This window comes from Sceloporus undulatus, chromosome 9 (assembly GCF_019175285.1).
Source record: "Sceloporus undulatus isolate JIND9_A2432 ecotype Alabama chromosome 9, SceUnd_v1.1, whole genome shotgun sequence".
Classification (NCBI taxonomy): Eukaryota; Metazoa; Chordata; class Lepidosauria; order Squamata; family Phrynosomatidae; genus Sceloporus; species Sceloporus undulatus.
The window spans coordinates 36,518,160-36,534,101 of NC_056530.1; the positions used below are offsets into that span (position 1 = coordinate 36,518,160).

At 44.4% G+C, this 15,942-nt stretch overlaps 1 protein-coding gene across 1 annotated transcript; it reads right to left on the minus strand.

Annotated features, from left to right (window-relative positions):
* Positions 1-2,869: 2,869 nt before the first annotated feature.
* Positions 2,870-14,927, minus strand: S100A16 (S100 calcium binding protein A16). Its single transcript, XM_042440186.1, has 3 exons — positions 14,392-14,927; positions 5,164-5,399; positions 2,870-3,375 (listed from the first exon to the last, which is right to left on the minus strand). The coding sequence occupies exons 2-3, from the start codon at positions 5,320-5,322 to the stop codon at positions 3,211-3,213; spliced, it is 324 nt and encodes a 107-aa protein (XP_042296120.1). The 5' UTR covers positions 5,323-5,399; positions 14,392-14,927; the 3' UTR covers positions 2,870-3,210.
* Positions 14,928-15,942: the final 1,015 nt, after the last annotated feature.

Consider the following 15,942-nt stretch of genomic DNA (forward strand, 5'->3'; position numbering starts at 1 on the left):
ATACCCTCCCCATACCATTTTAGCTAAGGACAGAAACAGCAAAATGCCGGCATCTTACTAACACCTCTAATTTTTACTCCTGTTTGGTATGTAACGTCTTGCCTGACAGAGAAGACAGTGGAGCTTTGAAAGCTTGTGACAAAGATATTGTGCATTTCGGTTGGCCAATAAAGGTATCACTGTTTGGTGGATTTTTGTTTGGGTCCCCCTCTGGGGTGTCACCTGGTGTGGTCCATGCTCCCCGCGCCCCTCATTGATGCCACTGCTTGAAGCAGAGAACTGTTTTTTCCGGCTTCTGTTTTTGCGAGGGTGGTAAAATCTCATATAGATAGTAACGATGGATAGGAGGGCCTGTTATCAGCTTTGGCCAATACGCCAACTGTCCTTCCTAGAGTCGGAGGACCTGAAGATGGTAGTGCACACGCTGGTAACGTCAAGGCTGGATTTTTGCAATGCACTTTGCATTGGGCTACCTTTGTACCAAGTTTGGAAACTCTAACTGGTTCAGACTGATTAATGGATGTATCCAGGTGTGATCATATTAAAAAGGTAAAGGTAGCTCCTTGAGATGAATATCTAGTCGTAACTGGCTGTAGGAGGCAATGCTCATCTCTGTTTCTAAGCCAAAGAGCCAGCGTTGTCCAAGGACTACTCCGGTGGCCATGTGGCCTGCGTGACTGCACCAAACGCAGTTACCTTCCCAACAAAGTGGTACCTATTTATCTACTTGCGTTTGCATGCTTTCGAACTGCTAGGTTGGCAGAAGCTGGGACTAGTGACAGGAACTCATCCCATCATGCGGCACATGAACCACCAACTTTCCAATCTTCTGATAGTCAGAATTGGCATCCAAACCACTAATTAGTTTCCGGGCAAAGTGCAAAGTGTTGGCTATTACTTGTAAAGCCCTACATTATTTGGGTCCAGGATACCTACAGGATTGCCTTCTCTGATACAAGCTAATACTCTTGGTAAGGCAAGATATAACCCATGTTCCAGGAAGAGAATGACCAGACAGTAGCTGGCATAGAGAGCTAAGGGGACCCTCCATGACCAGGGGCAGGATATCTCCACTGGTCAGTTGCTGGAGAACAGTAGATGGGCATTTTGTGTGTGTGTTGTGTGTACTTTGCTCAGTAGTGTCTGGAATAGAATGTGCAGTGAGTTGGACCTCTGGTGTCCGACAGATGGGTTTTGGAGTCCTTGTTAACATCACAGCCATGGAATGAAGGCAGTACATGCAAAAAGAATCAAGAAGTCTTAGTGGACCTCAGGCTGAACATGAACCAGCAGTGCAATGTGGCAGCTAAAAAAGCCAATGTGATTCTAGGTAGCATCAATAGGAACATACAGTGGTACCCCGGGATACGAATGCGCCGGGTTACGAATTTTTCGGGATACGAAAAAATCCCATAGGGATTTATTGCTTCGGCTTACGAAGGTTTCTTCGGGTTACGAAAAAACCGCGGCGCTATTTTCCGCTACCGGAGGGCAGCAGAGAGCTATTTTTCCATTAGCGCCTATGGGAATTCGGCTTACGAAGGTATTTCGGGTTACGAAATTAACCGCGGAACGAATTAATTTCGTAACCCGGGGTACCACTGTAGTGCCTAAATCAAGGGAAGTAATAGTCCCACTCTGTTCTGCTCTGGTCAGGCCTCACCTGGAATATTGGGTCCAGTTTTGGGCACCACAATTCAAGCTGGAGCGTGTCCAGAGGAGGGCAACCAAAATGGCGAAAGAAACTCTATGGAAACAACCAAGCCCTACCAGGAGCCGCCTAGGAAACTGGGCATGTTTAGCCTGGAGAAGTGAGGTTAAGAGGTGACACAATAGCCATGTTGTTTAATATTTGAAAGGATATCATATGGAAGAAGGAGCAAGCTTGTTTTCTGCTGCTCCAGAGACTAGGGATGTGATCAATGGTCCACACATTTAAAATGGAACATTTAAAACACTCTTCATTCCAGTCAAACAGAATGTGATCTGGCCACATGTGATTCATGGGGTTTGGAGTTTTTTACTACCTCCCCTCCCCAAATGTAATCTGTCCTGAAAGCTTCTATCCTGCCTTTAGCATGAACACAAACAGTTGGAATTTTGTTAAGTTCTTTGGCATCATTTTCTTTTGCTTCATCCTATAGATCCTTTGTCACATGCCCCTAAATTTTACCCTCGACTTATACATGGGTCATATATCAAAATCCATAATTTTAGCTCCCCAAACCTGCCCTCGACTTATACATGAGGTCAACTTATAGTCGAGTATATATGGTAATTGACATGTATCCATCTATCTGCTTTGCATGCATTCAGATGGCTGTGCGTTTTTGGCATAGGGAGCGTGAATCGATGCAAATTTGAGCCAGAAAATGAAGACAATTAATTGTCGATGCGAATGTGCAAAATGGCACACCAATGTACATAGTACGCTTATGTGCAGACTAACCCTAGCGCACAGGGCAATGGATTCAAATTACAGGAAAAGAGATTCCACCTAAATATTAAGAAGAACTTCCTGATGGTAAGAGCTGTTCAACAGTGGAATACGTTGCCTCTTAGTGTGGTGGAGTCTCCTTCTTTGGAGGTTTCTAAACAGAGGCCGGATGGGAATGCTTTGGCTGTGAGTTCCTGCATGGCAGAGGGTTGGATTGGATGACCCTTGAGGTCCCTTTCAACTCTACAATTCTATTATTCTATGATCTTATAGCAGTAACATGTGCCAGGGTTTTGCACTAAAAGAACTACTAATAGAAATGCATAGACGAGAAGGAGGTGCACCTTTGCTGTGATCCCGTTTTTATCCTCCTGCAGCAATGAGGGCATGAAATGTGCTTGAAAATAAAATCAAAGGACTCTGACACGGCCATCTGATTCCAGATTTTATTGCAATGGCACTTGCAATCGGACAGTTTTGGTATTCACTATACCTGCTCCTAAGGCAATATCACCAACTGTCAGAGGGAGCAGGCGAATGGACAAACCATTTCCGTAGATGAGTTCACATTTCTCTCTCGGATTTGACAGAGAGAGAGAAGATCAGTGGTATGGGCCATGGATGCCTGTCAATGGCAGATGTCACGTGCCACTCATCCAGCGGCGAGGCTGAAACAGTGGTGAGGTTTTGGACAGGAAGAAAGTACACAGGGAAAGATACAGAGATCTTGGGAGTGGTAGAAGCTGACCCTCTTCCTTGGCCCTTGAGGCCTTCTACTTGGTGAACTTCACGCTCTCCTCCTGCTGACGGATCAGGCACGAGATGGGACTGGCGATGCCTCCGATCAGGTTCCAATACTCATGGAAAGAGATGCGTCCATCCTGGTTTTCATCCAGCTCACAGATCAGTTTGTCAGCAGCATGTTTGTTCTTGGTGTCCTGGAGCAGAAAGAGGAGGATGAAGGAAAGCATTAGAGGAATGGAAACCATGCTTTATGAGGAATGAATTAGGGAGCTGGGTATGTTTAGCCTGGAGAAGAGAAGGTTAAGGGGTGACATGATAGCCCTGTTTAAATACTTGAAGGGATGTCATATTGAGGAGGGAGCAAGCTTGTTTTCTGCTGCTCCAGAGAACAGGACACAATGGAACAATGGATCGAAGCTACAGGAAAAGGGATTCCACCTTGACATTAGGAAGAACATCTTGACAGTAAAGGCTGTTCAACAGTGGAACACATTCCCTCTTAGTGTATTGAAGTCTCCTTCTTTGGAGGTTTTTAAACAGAGGCTGGATGGCCATCTGTCAATGGGGATGCGTTGATTGAGAGTTCCTGCATGGCAGAATGGGGTTGGACTGGATGGCTCTTGAGGTCTCTTCCAACTCTATGAGTCTATGATACCTTACTTAAAGATAGAGAAGCCATCGACACAAAATCTCATCTTTCGTTTTGATTCCTCACTGTAGTGGGGAAAGTGCTATTTCACTTCGTTTAATTATTGTGCACTGGTACATTCTATTGCTCACCTTTTATCTCCAGTGTTTCTCTGAAAGAGTAGATATGTACTGCATATACTTGTGTCCATCAGTCTGGATATTTTAGTCAAATTGACCCCCAAAAATGTATCCATAACTTATCGGCGGGCCATGGCCCCAATCCAGGGCATGCCGCCCATATGTATAGCCCCTATATCAGACTACCTCCCTATTGTGCCTTGGTGTGGCTGTTTCACTAGTGCCATTCTCTTATCTTTGTTCAATGTTTTCTGTGGTAGGATAGACAACTCTGTGGAGGCCAAGGATTAATTCTTCCACCCCAACCTCATCATTCCCAAAGCAAGAACAAATACATTGGGCCCTTGCCTTATGCGGGGGATCCATTCCGGACCCCCCCCCCCCCCCCACGTAAGGTGAATTCCGCCTATGCTCAAGCCCCATTCATTTGAATGGGGCTTGTGCACAGCGGCGCGGCAGCAAGGAACGTGCGGGGCACCATGGGCGCGTACCCCATTCATTCAAATGAGACATGCCGCCCCTTGTGCCCCACGCACTTCCCACGGCTTGAGAGCGTATGCTCAAGTCCGCGTAAAGTGCACCCATGTATAACATGGGTGCACTGTACCTTTGTTTTCCTGATCAAATTAATCAACCCATTGGCATGGAAATCACCAGCTACCTCTGTGTTACCCCTGTACTTACAGGGGACTCATTCCTAGACTTAACGTGAATAGTGAAAATTGCAGATAATAGCGAATCCTATATTTCCAATGGAAATTGACCATGGAGTTGCACTGGAGGACTTCCAGATCCCTACAGAGTTGTTCTCTCTAGGCATCTGTAGGTCCTCCAACACTACTCCATGGTCAACTTCAATCAGAAATAGAGAGTTCACTATTATCTGCATGTTCTGCTGGAAGTTGACCATGAAGCCATGCTGGAGGACTTCCAGATGTCTAGAGAATTGTTCCCTCTTGGTATCTGGAGGTCTTCCACTGCTACTCTATGGTCATCTTCAACCAGAAATATAGGCTTTACTATTCTGTACAATTTTCTACTGGAAGTTGACCATAGAGTCATGCTGGAGGGCTTCCAGATGCCTAGAGGGACCATATTTTTTTTCAGATGCGCCTAAGTGAAACTGGTTCTATGGACAGGGAAGGAATCGTATTGAGTTTGCAGTGGTCTCACTCAGTCAAAGGCCATTTCTTGCTTCCTCCAGTTCTCCTTACCGTGAGCATGTGGTTGAGTTCATGGCTCAGCATCTTCCGGAAGTCCTTCTTGCTGATGCCCTGCCGTCTCCTACAGCAGCATCCCTTGCCGGCGTACTTGTCATAGTTCTTGACCAGGGTCTGGATGGCCCATTCCAACTCAGATGGGTCCCCAGACATGATGTCACAACCTTTGATGCCTCCTTTGGCGCCTCCTCCTCCTTTGGCTCCTCCTTTGGCTCCTCCTTTGGCGTCTCCTTTGGGAATAAAACAGAAATGTGTCACTAATGGACATCTCCTCTCGGCTGATGCGTAAGACATGCACCTTGGGATTTAAAGTTCGAAATATCTAAGGTGAGACACCCATAGGCTCACAATTTATCCATAATAGACCAAATCCTAAACTGAGACTTAAGCGAGCTTACAAAAATTAAAAGAAATATAGTTGGCTTTCCTTATCCACAGATTCTTTATCCAGCAATTCAGCCATCCATACCTTTAATATAGGTTCAATATGACATCCCTTCAAATATTTAAACAGGGCTATCATATCACCTCTTAACCTTCTTTTCTCCAGGCTAAACATCCCCAGCTCCCTAAGTCTCTCCTCATAGGGCTTTATGGTTTTCAGACCCTTCACCATTTCCATGACCCTTCTCTGGACATGCTCCAGCTTCTCAACATCCTTTTTGAATTGTGGTGTCCAGAACTGCACATAATATTCCAGGTGAGGCCTGACCAAAGCAGAATACAGTGGCACTATTACTTCCCTTTATCTATATATAGATTTTATGATGCCTTTAAGACTAACTGAAAGAAAGTAAGAAGTTGTCAGCACTCCCTTGGTCTAGACACTATACTTCTGTTGATGCAGCATGGAATCGTATGGAATAATTCTAGGAAATGTAATCTGGGGAAAAATGAAACTTCCAGACCCTGGTTTCCATTGAATTGTTCTTTTTTTGTTCAGTGCCTCGACCTTCCTCCAATGCGGTTGGTGCAGGAGGAACGTACCCCAGCGTCTTTGCGGGGTGTTTCTTTCGGCGCTCTTCTGCAATCCGTCCCTCCTTCCTTCTTTACTGGATCAGCCGAACGCCCCCGCAAGCGCAGAAAATGAACATTAATTATGCCATCGGAAGGTGCTCCGCCTAGACTCAGCTAAACAGGTACTGGGAAGAAACCGTCCAACCTGTCGCGGGACGTTCCTCGTCGGAAAGGAATGTGCCGCCCTCCTGGCAAAGGTGTGGCACCAAGCCAATGCCAAGGCCGTAATTATACACCGTCTCATTCCTCTTGCCACACAATGTGTTGGATCATTTGTAAAAGAAATGCTAGCATATCAAAAGCCTCCCCTTCCTAGCCCACGTTCCTCTTTGTCCTGGTGAACCGAGACTTGGGTGCGGAAAGTGGTGGGAGGCCTGGGAAAAGCGAGGAGCCACATGGCGGACTGGAAACAAAGCGGCAGCATGCTTCTGAAGCTGCCCAGATGGGCAATGTCATTACTATTACTATTACTATTACTATTACTATTATTTATTTATTTATATCCCGCCCTTTCCCCAAAACAGGGACTCAGGGTGGCTCACAACATTAAAAAAACAACAGTACCATTAAAAGCGTACAAAAATAGTACATTAAAATAGAATTGAATTATTACAATGGTCCGTTCCATTACATGGGGGATCCGTTCTGGACCCCCCTTGCTTAAGAGAAATTCCACATATGCTTGAGTCCCATTAAAAGACAATGGGGCTCAGGCTCATACCTGAGGCAGTGCGCAGTGGCGTGCGGCGCTGCTTCTTCCGGTGCAGCTTTCAGCATATGCTAAAAGTAGTGGATATTGTGTCTGCATATATTGTGCCTGCATATGTCGCGGGCGCACTGTACAATATTAAAACATTTCCTGGACATGCCTTCTTGGGAAGACGTGAACTATCACTCTAAATTCAGAAATGGCTCTTTATTTTTGTTTGTTTGTTACATACTGTAGATACTGTACAATAGCTATTGCTATCAGTGGTTCCCAACCATTGGTCTTCCAGATGTTTTGGACTCCAGCGCCCATCATTCTCGACTGTCGGCTAACTTGGCTGGGATGTGAAGTCCAAAAGAATGGGAAGACCAAAGCAACAGCGATAGCATTTGCATTTCTATACCATTTAATAGCAAACTCAGCACTCTCAAAGCGGTTTACAATCCATAAGCCAAAGGTTGGAAACCACTGTTGTAGATCAGTGGTTCCCAAACTTTGCTCCTCCAGTTGTTCTGGACTTCAGCTCCCAGAATTCCCAACTGTTGGTCAAGCTGGCTAGGGCTTCTGGGAAATGAAGTCCAAAACTCTTGGAGGATCAAATTTGGGGATCACTGCTGTGAATGGTCAGCTTCATGTGCAAAATTTTGTTAGAAACCAACCCAAATCCAGAAATAGTGGTCCAGGGATATATTTTAACCAGGCCTGAGTGAAATCACTTTTACAACATCCAGGACTTTCGGAAAGTTACTTTTTTTCAGTTACTGGGGGTGCACTTGACAAAATGAAGGCATTACCCCCTTCTAGGCATTTTCCCTTCAATCCCCAGATATCGAACATTGCAGTAATTTAAAATTTCAGCGGAGGTATCCAATAATAAAGGGCAGTTGTTTAATGGGTTTTGACATTTTATATTTATATCTTTTAATATTGTTGTACTGTTTTTAAATTGTGTTGTTTTATACTTGTTGTTTGCCGCCTTGAGTCCCTATATTGGGAGAAAGGCGGGATATAAGAAAATAATAATAATAATAATAATAATAATAATAATAATAATAATGTGGCCTCAGGGAATGCAAACATGGGAGATTATCACCCCTGGCCAATTCATCACAAGTGCGCTTTTGGATGGTAGCGCAACAGTAGCGTTATAGCAATAGTATTTTCACATGGTGGTGGAGTTGCGCAAACAACACAGAACCTAATTAATTGCATGATTGCATTTCGCACACATACATGAATGAATCGCTTTTTACATCTGGGTGATCATTTTGGGAATGCGCTGTTTCATGCTATGACGCCGTCTGACATTATGTTTCCATCAAGCACGAATAAATTAAGAAACATTAAAAAAAAAAAACTTGCCACATTAATTCTATCCGGTGCAAACAAAACCATGCCCAATGTCACAACAAGACCGAAATTCCCACTCTCAAAAGGATTGTAGCAATTCCCCTTCCATATCCAAATTCCTAGCATTGCGGAAAAAGCAATATTGAAAATTCACACTCTTCTATTGTTTGTGGAGGTTTTCAGATGACGGGAAAAACAGCGAGTAAAAGGGATTATCCTAGGAAAATCACGCCAAGTCTTTTCGGATGATGTTGCATGCATCCCGGACTGCTCCCATGAAGAACCCGACATGCGCCGGCAACAACTAATTCATGAGTAACTGGCATGAATGAATTTCCAATAGCACAACTGAAGCATGGTTACGCAAGTCATTTATCAATGACTTGGATGACAGAATTGGGGGTATACTTATCAAATCTGCAGATGTCACCAAACTAGGAGGAGTATCTTACACCCCAGAGGACAGGATCAAAATTCAAAATGACCTTAATAGATTAGAAAGCTGGGCCAAAGCTAACAAAATGAAATTCAACATGGAGAACTGTAAGGTACTGCACTTAGGGCGGAAAAATGAAATGCACAGGATGGGGGACACCTGACTGAATGAAGCTACAGTATGCGTGAAAGGGATCTAGGAGTCCAAATAGACCACAAATTGAACATGAGCCAACAGTGTGATGCGGCAGCTTAAAATGCCAATGCAATTTTAGGCTGCATCAATAGAAGTATAGTGTCTAGATCAAGGGAAGTAATAGTGCCACTATATTCTGCTCTGGTCAGGCCCCACCTGGAATATTGTATCCAGTTCTGGGCACCACAATGTAAAAAGGACTTTGAGAAACTGGAGCGTGTCCAAAGGAGGGCGACTAAAATGGTGAAGGGTATGGAAACCATGCCCTACAAGGAACGACTGAGGGAGCTGGGGATGTTTAGCTTGGAGAAGGTTAAGAGGTGATATGATAGCCCTGTTTAAATATTTGAAGGGGTGTCATACTGAGGTGGGAGCAAGCTCGTTTTCTGCTGCTGCAGAGACTAGAACACAGAACAATGGATGTAAGCTCCAGAAAAAGAGATTCCACCTGAACATGGATTCGAACCCTGATCTTCAGTCCTAGTCATATGGTTGAGCCACTATATAGTGATTTCCAAACTCTGGCCTTCCAGACGTTTTGGATTTTGGCTCCCAGAACCCCAGACTGTTAGTCAAGATGGCTGTGGCTTCTGGGATCTGAAGTCCAAAAATACATGGAAAACCAGTGTTTGGGAATCACTGCACTATACCATGATGGCTCTCATCTTTTAAACGGTTTTAAGTTTGCGTGATTGTTTAATTGCCTTCCAGTTTTTGTGCTCTCCATTGTCTAAACTGTATCTGATTTATTTTACATTGGCTTAAATTCTATTGTTTTTTGTGGGTATTTTGGGCTCTGTGGCCCTGTTCTAGAAGAGTTGATTCCTGATGTTTCTCCAGCATCTGTGGCTTTGGCATCTTCAGGGAATGCTGGCATGGAAGCGTATATATACCCCACTCTCTTCCATGCCAGCATCCTCTGAAGATGCCAGTCACAGATGCTGGCAAAACGTCAGGAATAAACTCTTCTAGAACATGGCCACAGAGCCTGAAAACCCCACAAAGTACTATGGATGCCAGCCATGAAAGCCTTCAACTTCATATAAAAAGGAGAGTTTGGAAATATACCCAGTTTGACAATAACCCCCAGAATCCCTCCCCAGAAAAAGGACTTCTTCTCTGCAGCAAGGCTGCAGTTACAAACTGGCAGTCTTTCTGTGCAACCAGGTCTGGACACAAAGGGATCCCACTTTCTTGGGATCTCAGTTTTCGTTTTCAAAACTGGACATTTCTGGTCCTTAAAAGGCTGTGACAGAGCTAGGCTTTCACAGGCATGGAAAAGTCTGGAAGCTGGAAGGAAAGGGGGAGGTTGGCTGGATTCCCGGCGCTCAGGGTGTGGAGCCTTGAGCACAGCGCCTGGCTGATGGGTTGCCCTTGTCAACCGTAGAAGTGAATGAACAAATAAACAAGTGTGTGTGTGTGTGTGTGTGTGTGTGTGTTCCATGCAGAATAAGCAAAGGTGCACATGCTGTGTCTGTTTGTGCATTTTAAAATCCAGGGCACATAATGTAAGAACAGAAAAGGAAGAGCTTTTCTGGATGCAATGAAAGGAGCATCAGTTTCATATCTTGCCACAATGGAACTGTTGCTATGAAGCCAGTGCACAGGATGCAAGCAAAGCCCTTTCTACAGTGTTTTTGTGGGGTTTTCGGGCTCTATGGCCGTGTTCTGGAAGAGTTTATTCCTGATGTTTCGCCAGCATCTGTGGCTGGCATCTTCAGAGAATGCTGGCATGGAAGAGAGTGGGGTCGCACAATATATATACCCCACTCTCTTCCATGCCAGCCACAGAAGCTGGCAAAACATCAGGAATAAACTCTTCTAGAGCATGGCCACGTAGCCCACAAAACCCACAAAAAAACTATGGATGCTGGCCATGAAAGCCTTCAACTAGACAAAGCCCTTTCTCTTTTGCATGCCCACATTTTCAGAGGCATCTTGTCTTTGCGTGAGAGCCTTCCATACGCTCCAGCTTTTCCATCTGGGAAAGGACAGTCTCATTTAGTCCCACTTTCTCAACTGTCTTTGAAATGTCCTGGCTTCTCTGTCCTCCTCCTGCTTTCCCCCTTCATCCTCAAATGTACGTCAGTTACTGAAAGCTTGACTTCAAAATGGAAATGTAGCTTAAACGTATGGTCAGCGCGAGCATGTATGTGTAATCTGTGGCCTTTGGCCATACTGGTTAAGGGATTCTGTTGTAATACACACACACACACACAGTGGGTCCTTGTTATCTGCTGGGGTTTGGCCCCGGATCCCCCGTGGATAACAAAATCCGTGGATGCTCAAGTCCCATTAAATATAACAGCACAGCAAAATGGTGCCCCTTATATAAAATGAAAAATCAAGCTTTGCTATTTGGAATGTATACTTTTTTGGAATATTTTCAAGCCGTGGATACTTGAATCTGCGGACAAAAATCCATGGATAAGGAGGGCCAACTGTATATACACTCATCCCTCCATATTTGTGGCTTTGATATATGCAGGTTTGATTATTCATGGATTTGATTAATAAGTTCTCTCTAGGAATCTCTAGGTCCTCCTCCAGTGCAACTCTATGGTCAACTTTAACTAAAAGTTGCACTGAAAGATCTAGAGATTCCTGGAGAGAATACTGTTCTAGGCTTTTGTAGCTCCTCCAACACAGTTCTATGGTCAGTGTCTGTCGGATGTTGACCCAGAGAGTTGCCCTGGAGGACCTAGAGATTCCTAGAGAGGTGTCCTCTCAGGTAAAAACATGATGTTTTTGTTATTTGCAGTTTTTCCATATTCATGGAGGTCTTGTGCCCCTAACCCTAGCGAATATGGAGGGACAAGTGTGAGTGTGTGTGTGTATATATATATATTGAGAGAGGGAGGAATCTTGCCCTTTCCAGTGGGATCAGGCAAAAGCAAACTGCTGCAGCCTTCCTCATGAATAACTTTTACCATCTTAACCACTCTCTGATGCATCCCAGTTTACATCTGGAAATGTTGGACACTATGATCTTTTCCACTGGTCTCTCCCAACTAACAAGGACAGATCCTGTCGGATCCAAGACCGGCTCCAACATAAAGGCTATGAAGCAGTGGCCTCAGGCAGAAGATGTGGGGACATAGTGGCAACAAGGCATTGGGTGAGAGAGATATGCGCCTTGTGGCCCCAAAGCTAGCCTCCTGTTTTCAAGTCCCATGGAGCATGTTAAAGAAAATGGTGAAGACAGATTCATCCACCATTCTGGTCAACTATTATAGATCCAGAATGGAAGAAGAAAAAGGTGCCATCTTGGTGCTTGGATCAGGTTGCAAAGAGCCCATCTAGATCAGCATCAGTTTCCCCAAAGTAGGAAGCCATTTTACCTGCCGTTTGCCCCTAACACATCGGAGAAAATATTCCGCTAGTACACAAAATTGAACGATGTCTCAGCTTTTGTGATACTAATTGGCCATAAATCTTGCTTAAAATTAGAGAGCTCTTGTAGCACCTTTGAGACTAACTGAAAAAAAGAAGTTGGCAGCATGAGCTTTTGTAGACTCAAAGGTGCTCCAAGAGCTCTCTACATACTGACTCTACAGATTAACATGGCTATATCTTTGAATCTCGCCTACCATTGTTATTTCTGAAGTCTTCTAATCTGATGTTGTCGTCATATAAAAATGTTTTTCAAGGGGTATAGCTATGGGGTGGCAGTGGTGGCGGCATGGTCTCTACATATTAGAAATCTGTCCCCAATGAAATTCTCTTTCTGTCACCAGTTTCAACCAGTGCACTCATCATCATAAATACTTAAAATGCTTCTCTTTGCTTTCCCCCCGGGTCGCTTTGCCTGCTCCTTTTCCTTGGATGCCTAAATTGTACTTTTCTCAATGCTCAGTTGAAATTTTGAATTAAAGCAATGTTAAAATTGAGTGTAATTTATGGAGGAGGGGGAAATAATTCTTATTTGGGGGCAGTGCCCTTATTCTTACGTTTGTATTTGCACCCCCAGTATGCTCCATTTTTTATGAGACATCAATATCTTGATGTCTCATAAAAATGGAACATACTGGGGGTGCGAATACAAATGTAAGAATAAGGTCACATAACATTATATGTTTTATACACACACACACACACACAGTGCACCTGTGTTATACACAGGTGCACTTTATGCAGCTTCCAGCTTATGCTGGAAGCCCATGCCAGAAGAAGCTTCGGTGCGCCAGGAAGAAGTAATGGGGAGCGCACCTGTGGTGCACGCCCTGCGCCACACCATGGGCACCGAGCCCCATTACTTCTAATGGGACGCAAGCATATACATTTTTTCCCTTACGCAGGGGGGGGGTCTGGAACGGATTCCTTGCGTAAGGGAAAAGTGCACTATATATCTCAAATCCCAGAATCCTTTAGCCAGTATGGCTAATGGCCATAGATTATACACACACACACACACACACACACACACACACACAGACCATATGTTTGCCTGTTTTCAAAAGGATATTGAAAATACTGGAAAGTTCTGAGATTGTAGTCCAATAATATAAAAAATCCGTCTTTTCAAATTTGGCATGCCAAGTGGCTTCGTTTTTGTTTGTCTCACTGGCAAAAATCAGTCTATTGTGTCCAGAATCTGGGAAGCTGCTTTTCAGACTCATATGCGTTAATCCCACATAACACACAGTGTGACTTTTCCCGTAAAGGCTCCATTGTTTTTTTGTTGCTTGTTGTGTGCCTTGTTTGCTCTTTTAACCCCAAGGGGGGAAATCCGTCTACAAAAGGAAGGAAATGGTCGAAAATGGGGGAAATCCTCTCCAAAATGGCCCCAGAGATTTTTTTCAACCCCTTAAATAGTAAGATTCTTTGCAATGCATGATGTGCAAAAAATATTGTTGCAGCTTCTTTTGCAAAAGGGAGGTTGTTATTTCCCCCAAAGGTAAAATGTTACAGATCATGTTCTTACTCCTAATGCATTTGTTCCAAGCTCTAAATTTGGGTGTCTCCCTCTTTGGGCATTTTAAGTCTTCCTATTGTCCCTCGATTTAAAAACCTGTGATTTACAATCTTTTATAAACCAGTTTCATGTTCCCTTCCCTGTGGCATGGGTTTTCTTTCCTAAGATCTTCCCCACCGCTGTGCAAAAAAAAATGCTTTCAGCAACTCCGACTAACTTTTGGGCACCTAAAGCTTTCTCCTCCAGAAAAAACACAGCTGTTGCCTGAATTTCTCTCCTAAAAAGTCCGCCACATAAGATAATGTTCACCACCATCATGCCAAGACCATATAATAATCCATAGAGGAGCAATGCCACTGTCTGTCTATGTGGTCGGATTAGGTCTCTTGGAAACTCTTGGAACGGCTACGTGTCCCATCTCACCGATTTCTTTTCCTTCCACGGAAAGGAATTGAGGACTAGCAGATTAAGAAAACCCAATAACCCCTTGTTCCCTGCATTTACGACCAGCAAAGAAACCCACAACTCCAGCCACTTTCTGACATGCATTACTCCCAGGAGCTGAGACCTTTCTTGAAAATGAGAATGACAGCGATTTACCTGACGCTGGTTCTTCCCTGGTGGAGACCCTCTTTGCTGGAAAGAAGTTTAAAACAATGTTTAAAAAATAGTTCAAGAGACAGATCCAGCTGCACAGAGGAGTAAGGTTATCCCAAAATGGTGGTTCTGGAAAGCAACCTTCAGTCCTTTCGGGGCGGACTTAAAAATCACAGGATGCAACGCCATCCACAGGAAAAAAACACACGCCAGGAGAAGAGGTTGGGAGCTGGTTATATTGTTTTACTCAGCATTTTTGCAACCGACGGCCTTCCAGTTCTGGATCTGGAAAAAAAACAGCTCCACTCTTTCTCAATCCCTGTCTCTCTCTCTTTCTCTCTTTCTATCTCTCTTTCTCACTCAGTCTTTCTGGTCTCTTTTACATTCTGGGTGGACAACCAGACAATGATCCCACAGTGCCCTTAATTTGCCACAGTGCCGTGTGTGCAACAGGCGATGGCATCGTGCCACATGGACGGCCCATGAATGACCGGTTTCTTTGTGTTGGGTTGGCTCCTTTTCAGAGTTTCCTGACCCTATCCACAGACGGATGGACAGTTTTTAAAAAAGCATCCTGCAACACAATATACAATGCCCAACATACATGGATTTCGTTTTTTGCAGCTGCCCAGAAGGCATCACTTTTCCCCCCACTGAGCTATCCACTATAATTCCTCAGATTGAACCTGTCACCAGTAATATCTCTTGGCTCTCGTTCCAATGTGGCTGGAAGGCAATATGTATCTGTTATGGGTAGCAGCAACCAGTTGCTACTGTCTTTCACATTGATGCAACACAGAGTGCTAAACATACAGGGAACAAATGCAAGCGCCATTCTGGAAAGTCAGAGTTGACGTCCTCCTTGTAGGAGTTGACATTCCAACTCCTTGTCGGAGCCGACAGAGTTGACATTCTCCTTGTAGGAGAAGCCTCAAGCTAGTAGTACTATGGGCTTGCCTTCATGATTCAAACACTCCTTGTTCCATTTGAATGAAATGCAATCCTGCCACCTGCGATTCGGAGCAGCTTGGGAGTTTTGCTAGAGGTGTGCAAAAAACTCCACAAACTCTGTATTCACTTTGCAATTTTTCAAACCAGAGGATCCGCGTTATCGAGCGTGCGGCCGTCCACCTGCTTTCCGTGGATTTGAACGCCTGGGCATTTTTGGCAGAAGGAGGGCCAATAGATGTGAATATGCACAAGAAAGCGGAGACAATGAACCATCGATGAAAATGTACGAACATTTTCAGACTAGGTGTAGACTAGCCCAGAATATTTCTTTTTGCATTTGCTCCTTGTGGCAACCCAGGATGACCCCAATATTGTGTCCAGTTCTGGGCACCACATTTTAAAAAGGATGTGGAGAAACTGGAGCGTGTCCAAAGGAGACTAAAATGGTGAAGGGTCTGGAAACCATGCCCTATAAGAAACGCCTTAGGGAGCTAGGGATGTTTAGCTTGGAGAAGAGAAGGTTAAGGGGTGATATGATAGCTCTGTTTAAGTATTTAAAGGAATGTCATATTGAGGAGGGAGCAAGCTTGTTTTCTGCTGCTC

Bases quoted from the DNA above. Each gene is read 5' to 3' on its own strand.
- S100A16 (XM_042440186.1), bottom strand. From the start codon at position 5,322: ATGTCTGGGGACCCATCTGAGTTGGAATGGGCCATCCAGACCCTGGTC. The intron at 3,376-5,163 runs GTAAGGAGAACT...TTTCTGCTCCAG, and splicing joins AACTCAACCACATGCTCACG to GACACCAAGAACAAACATGC.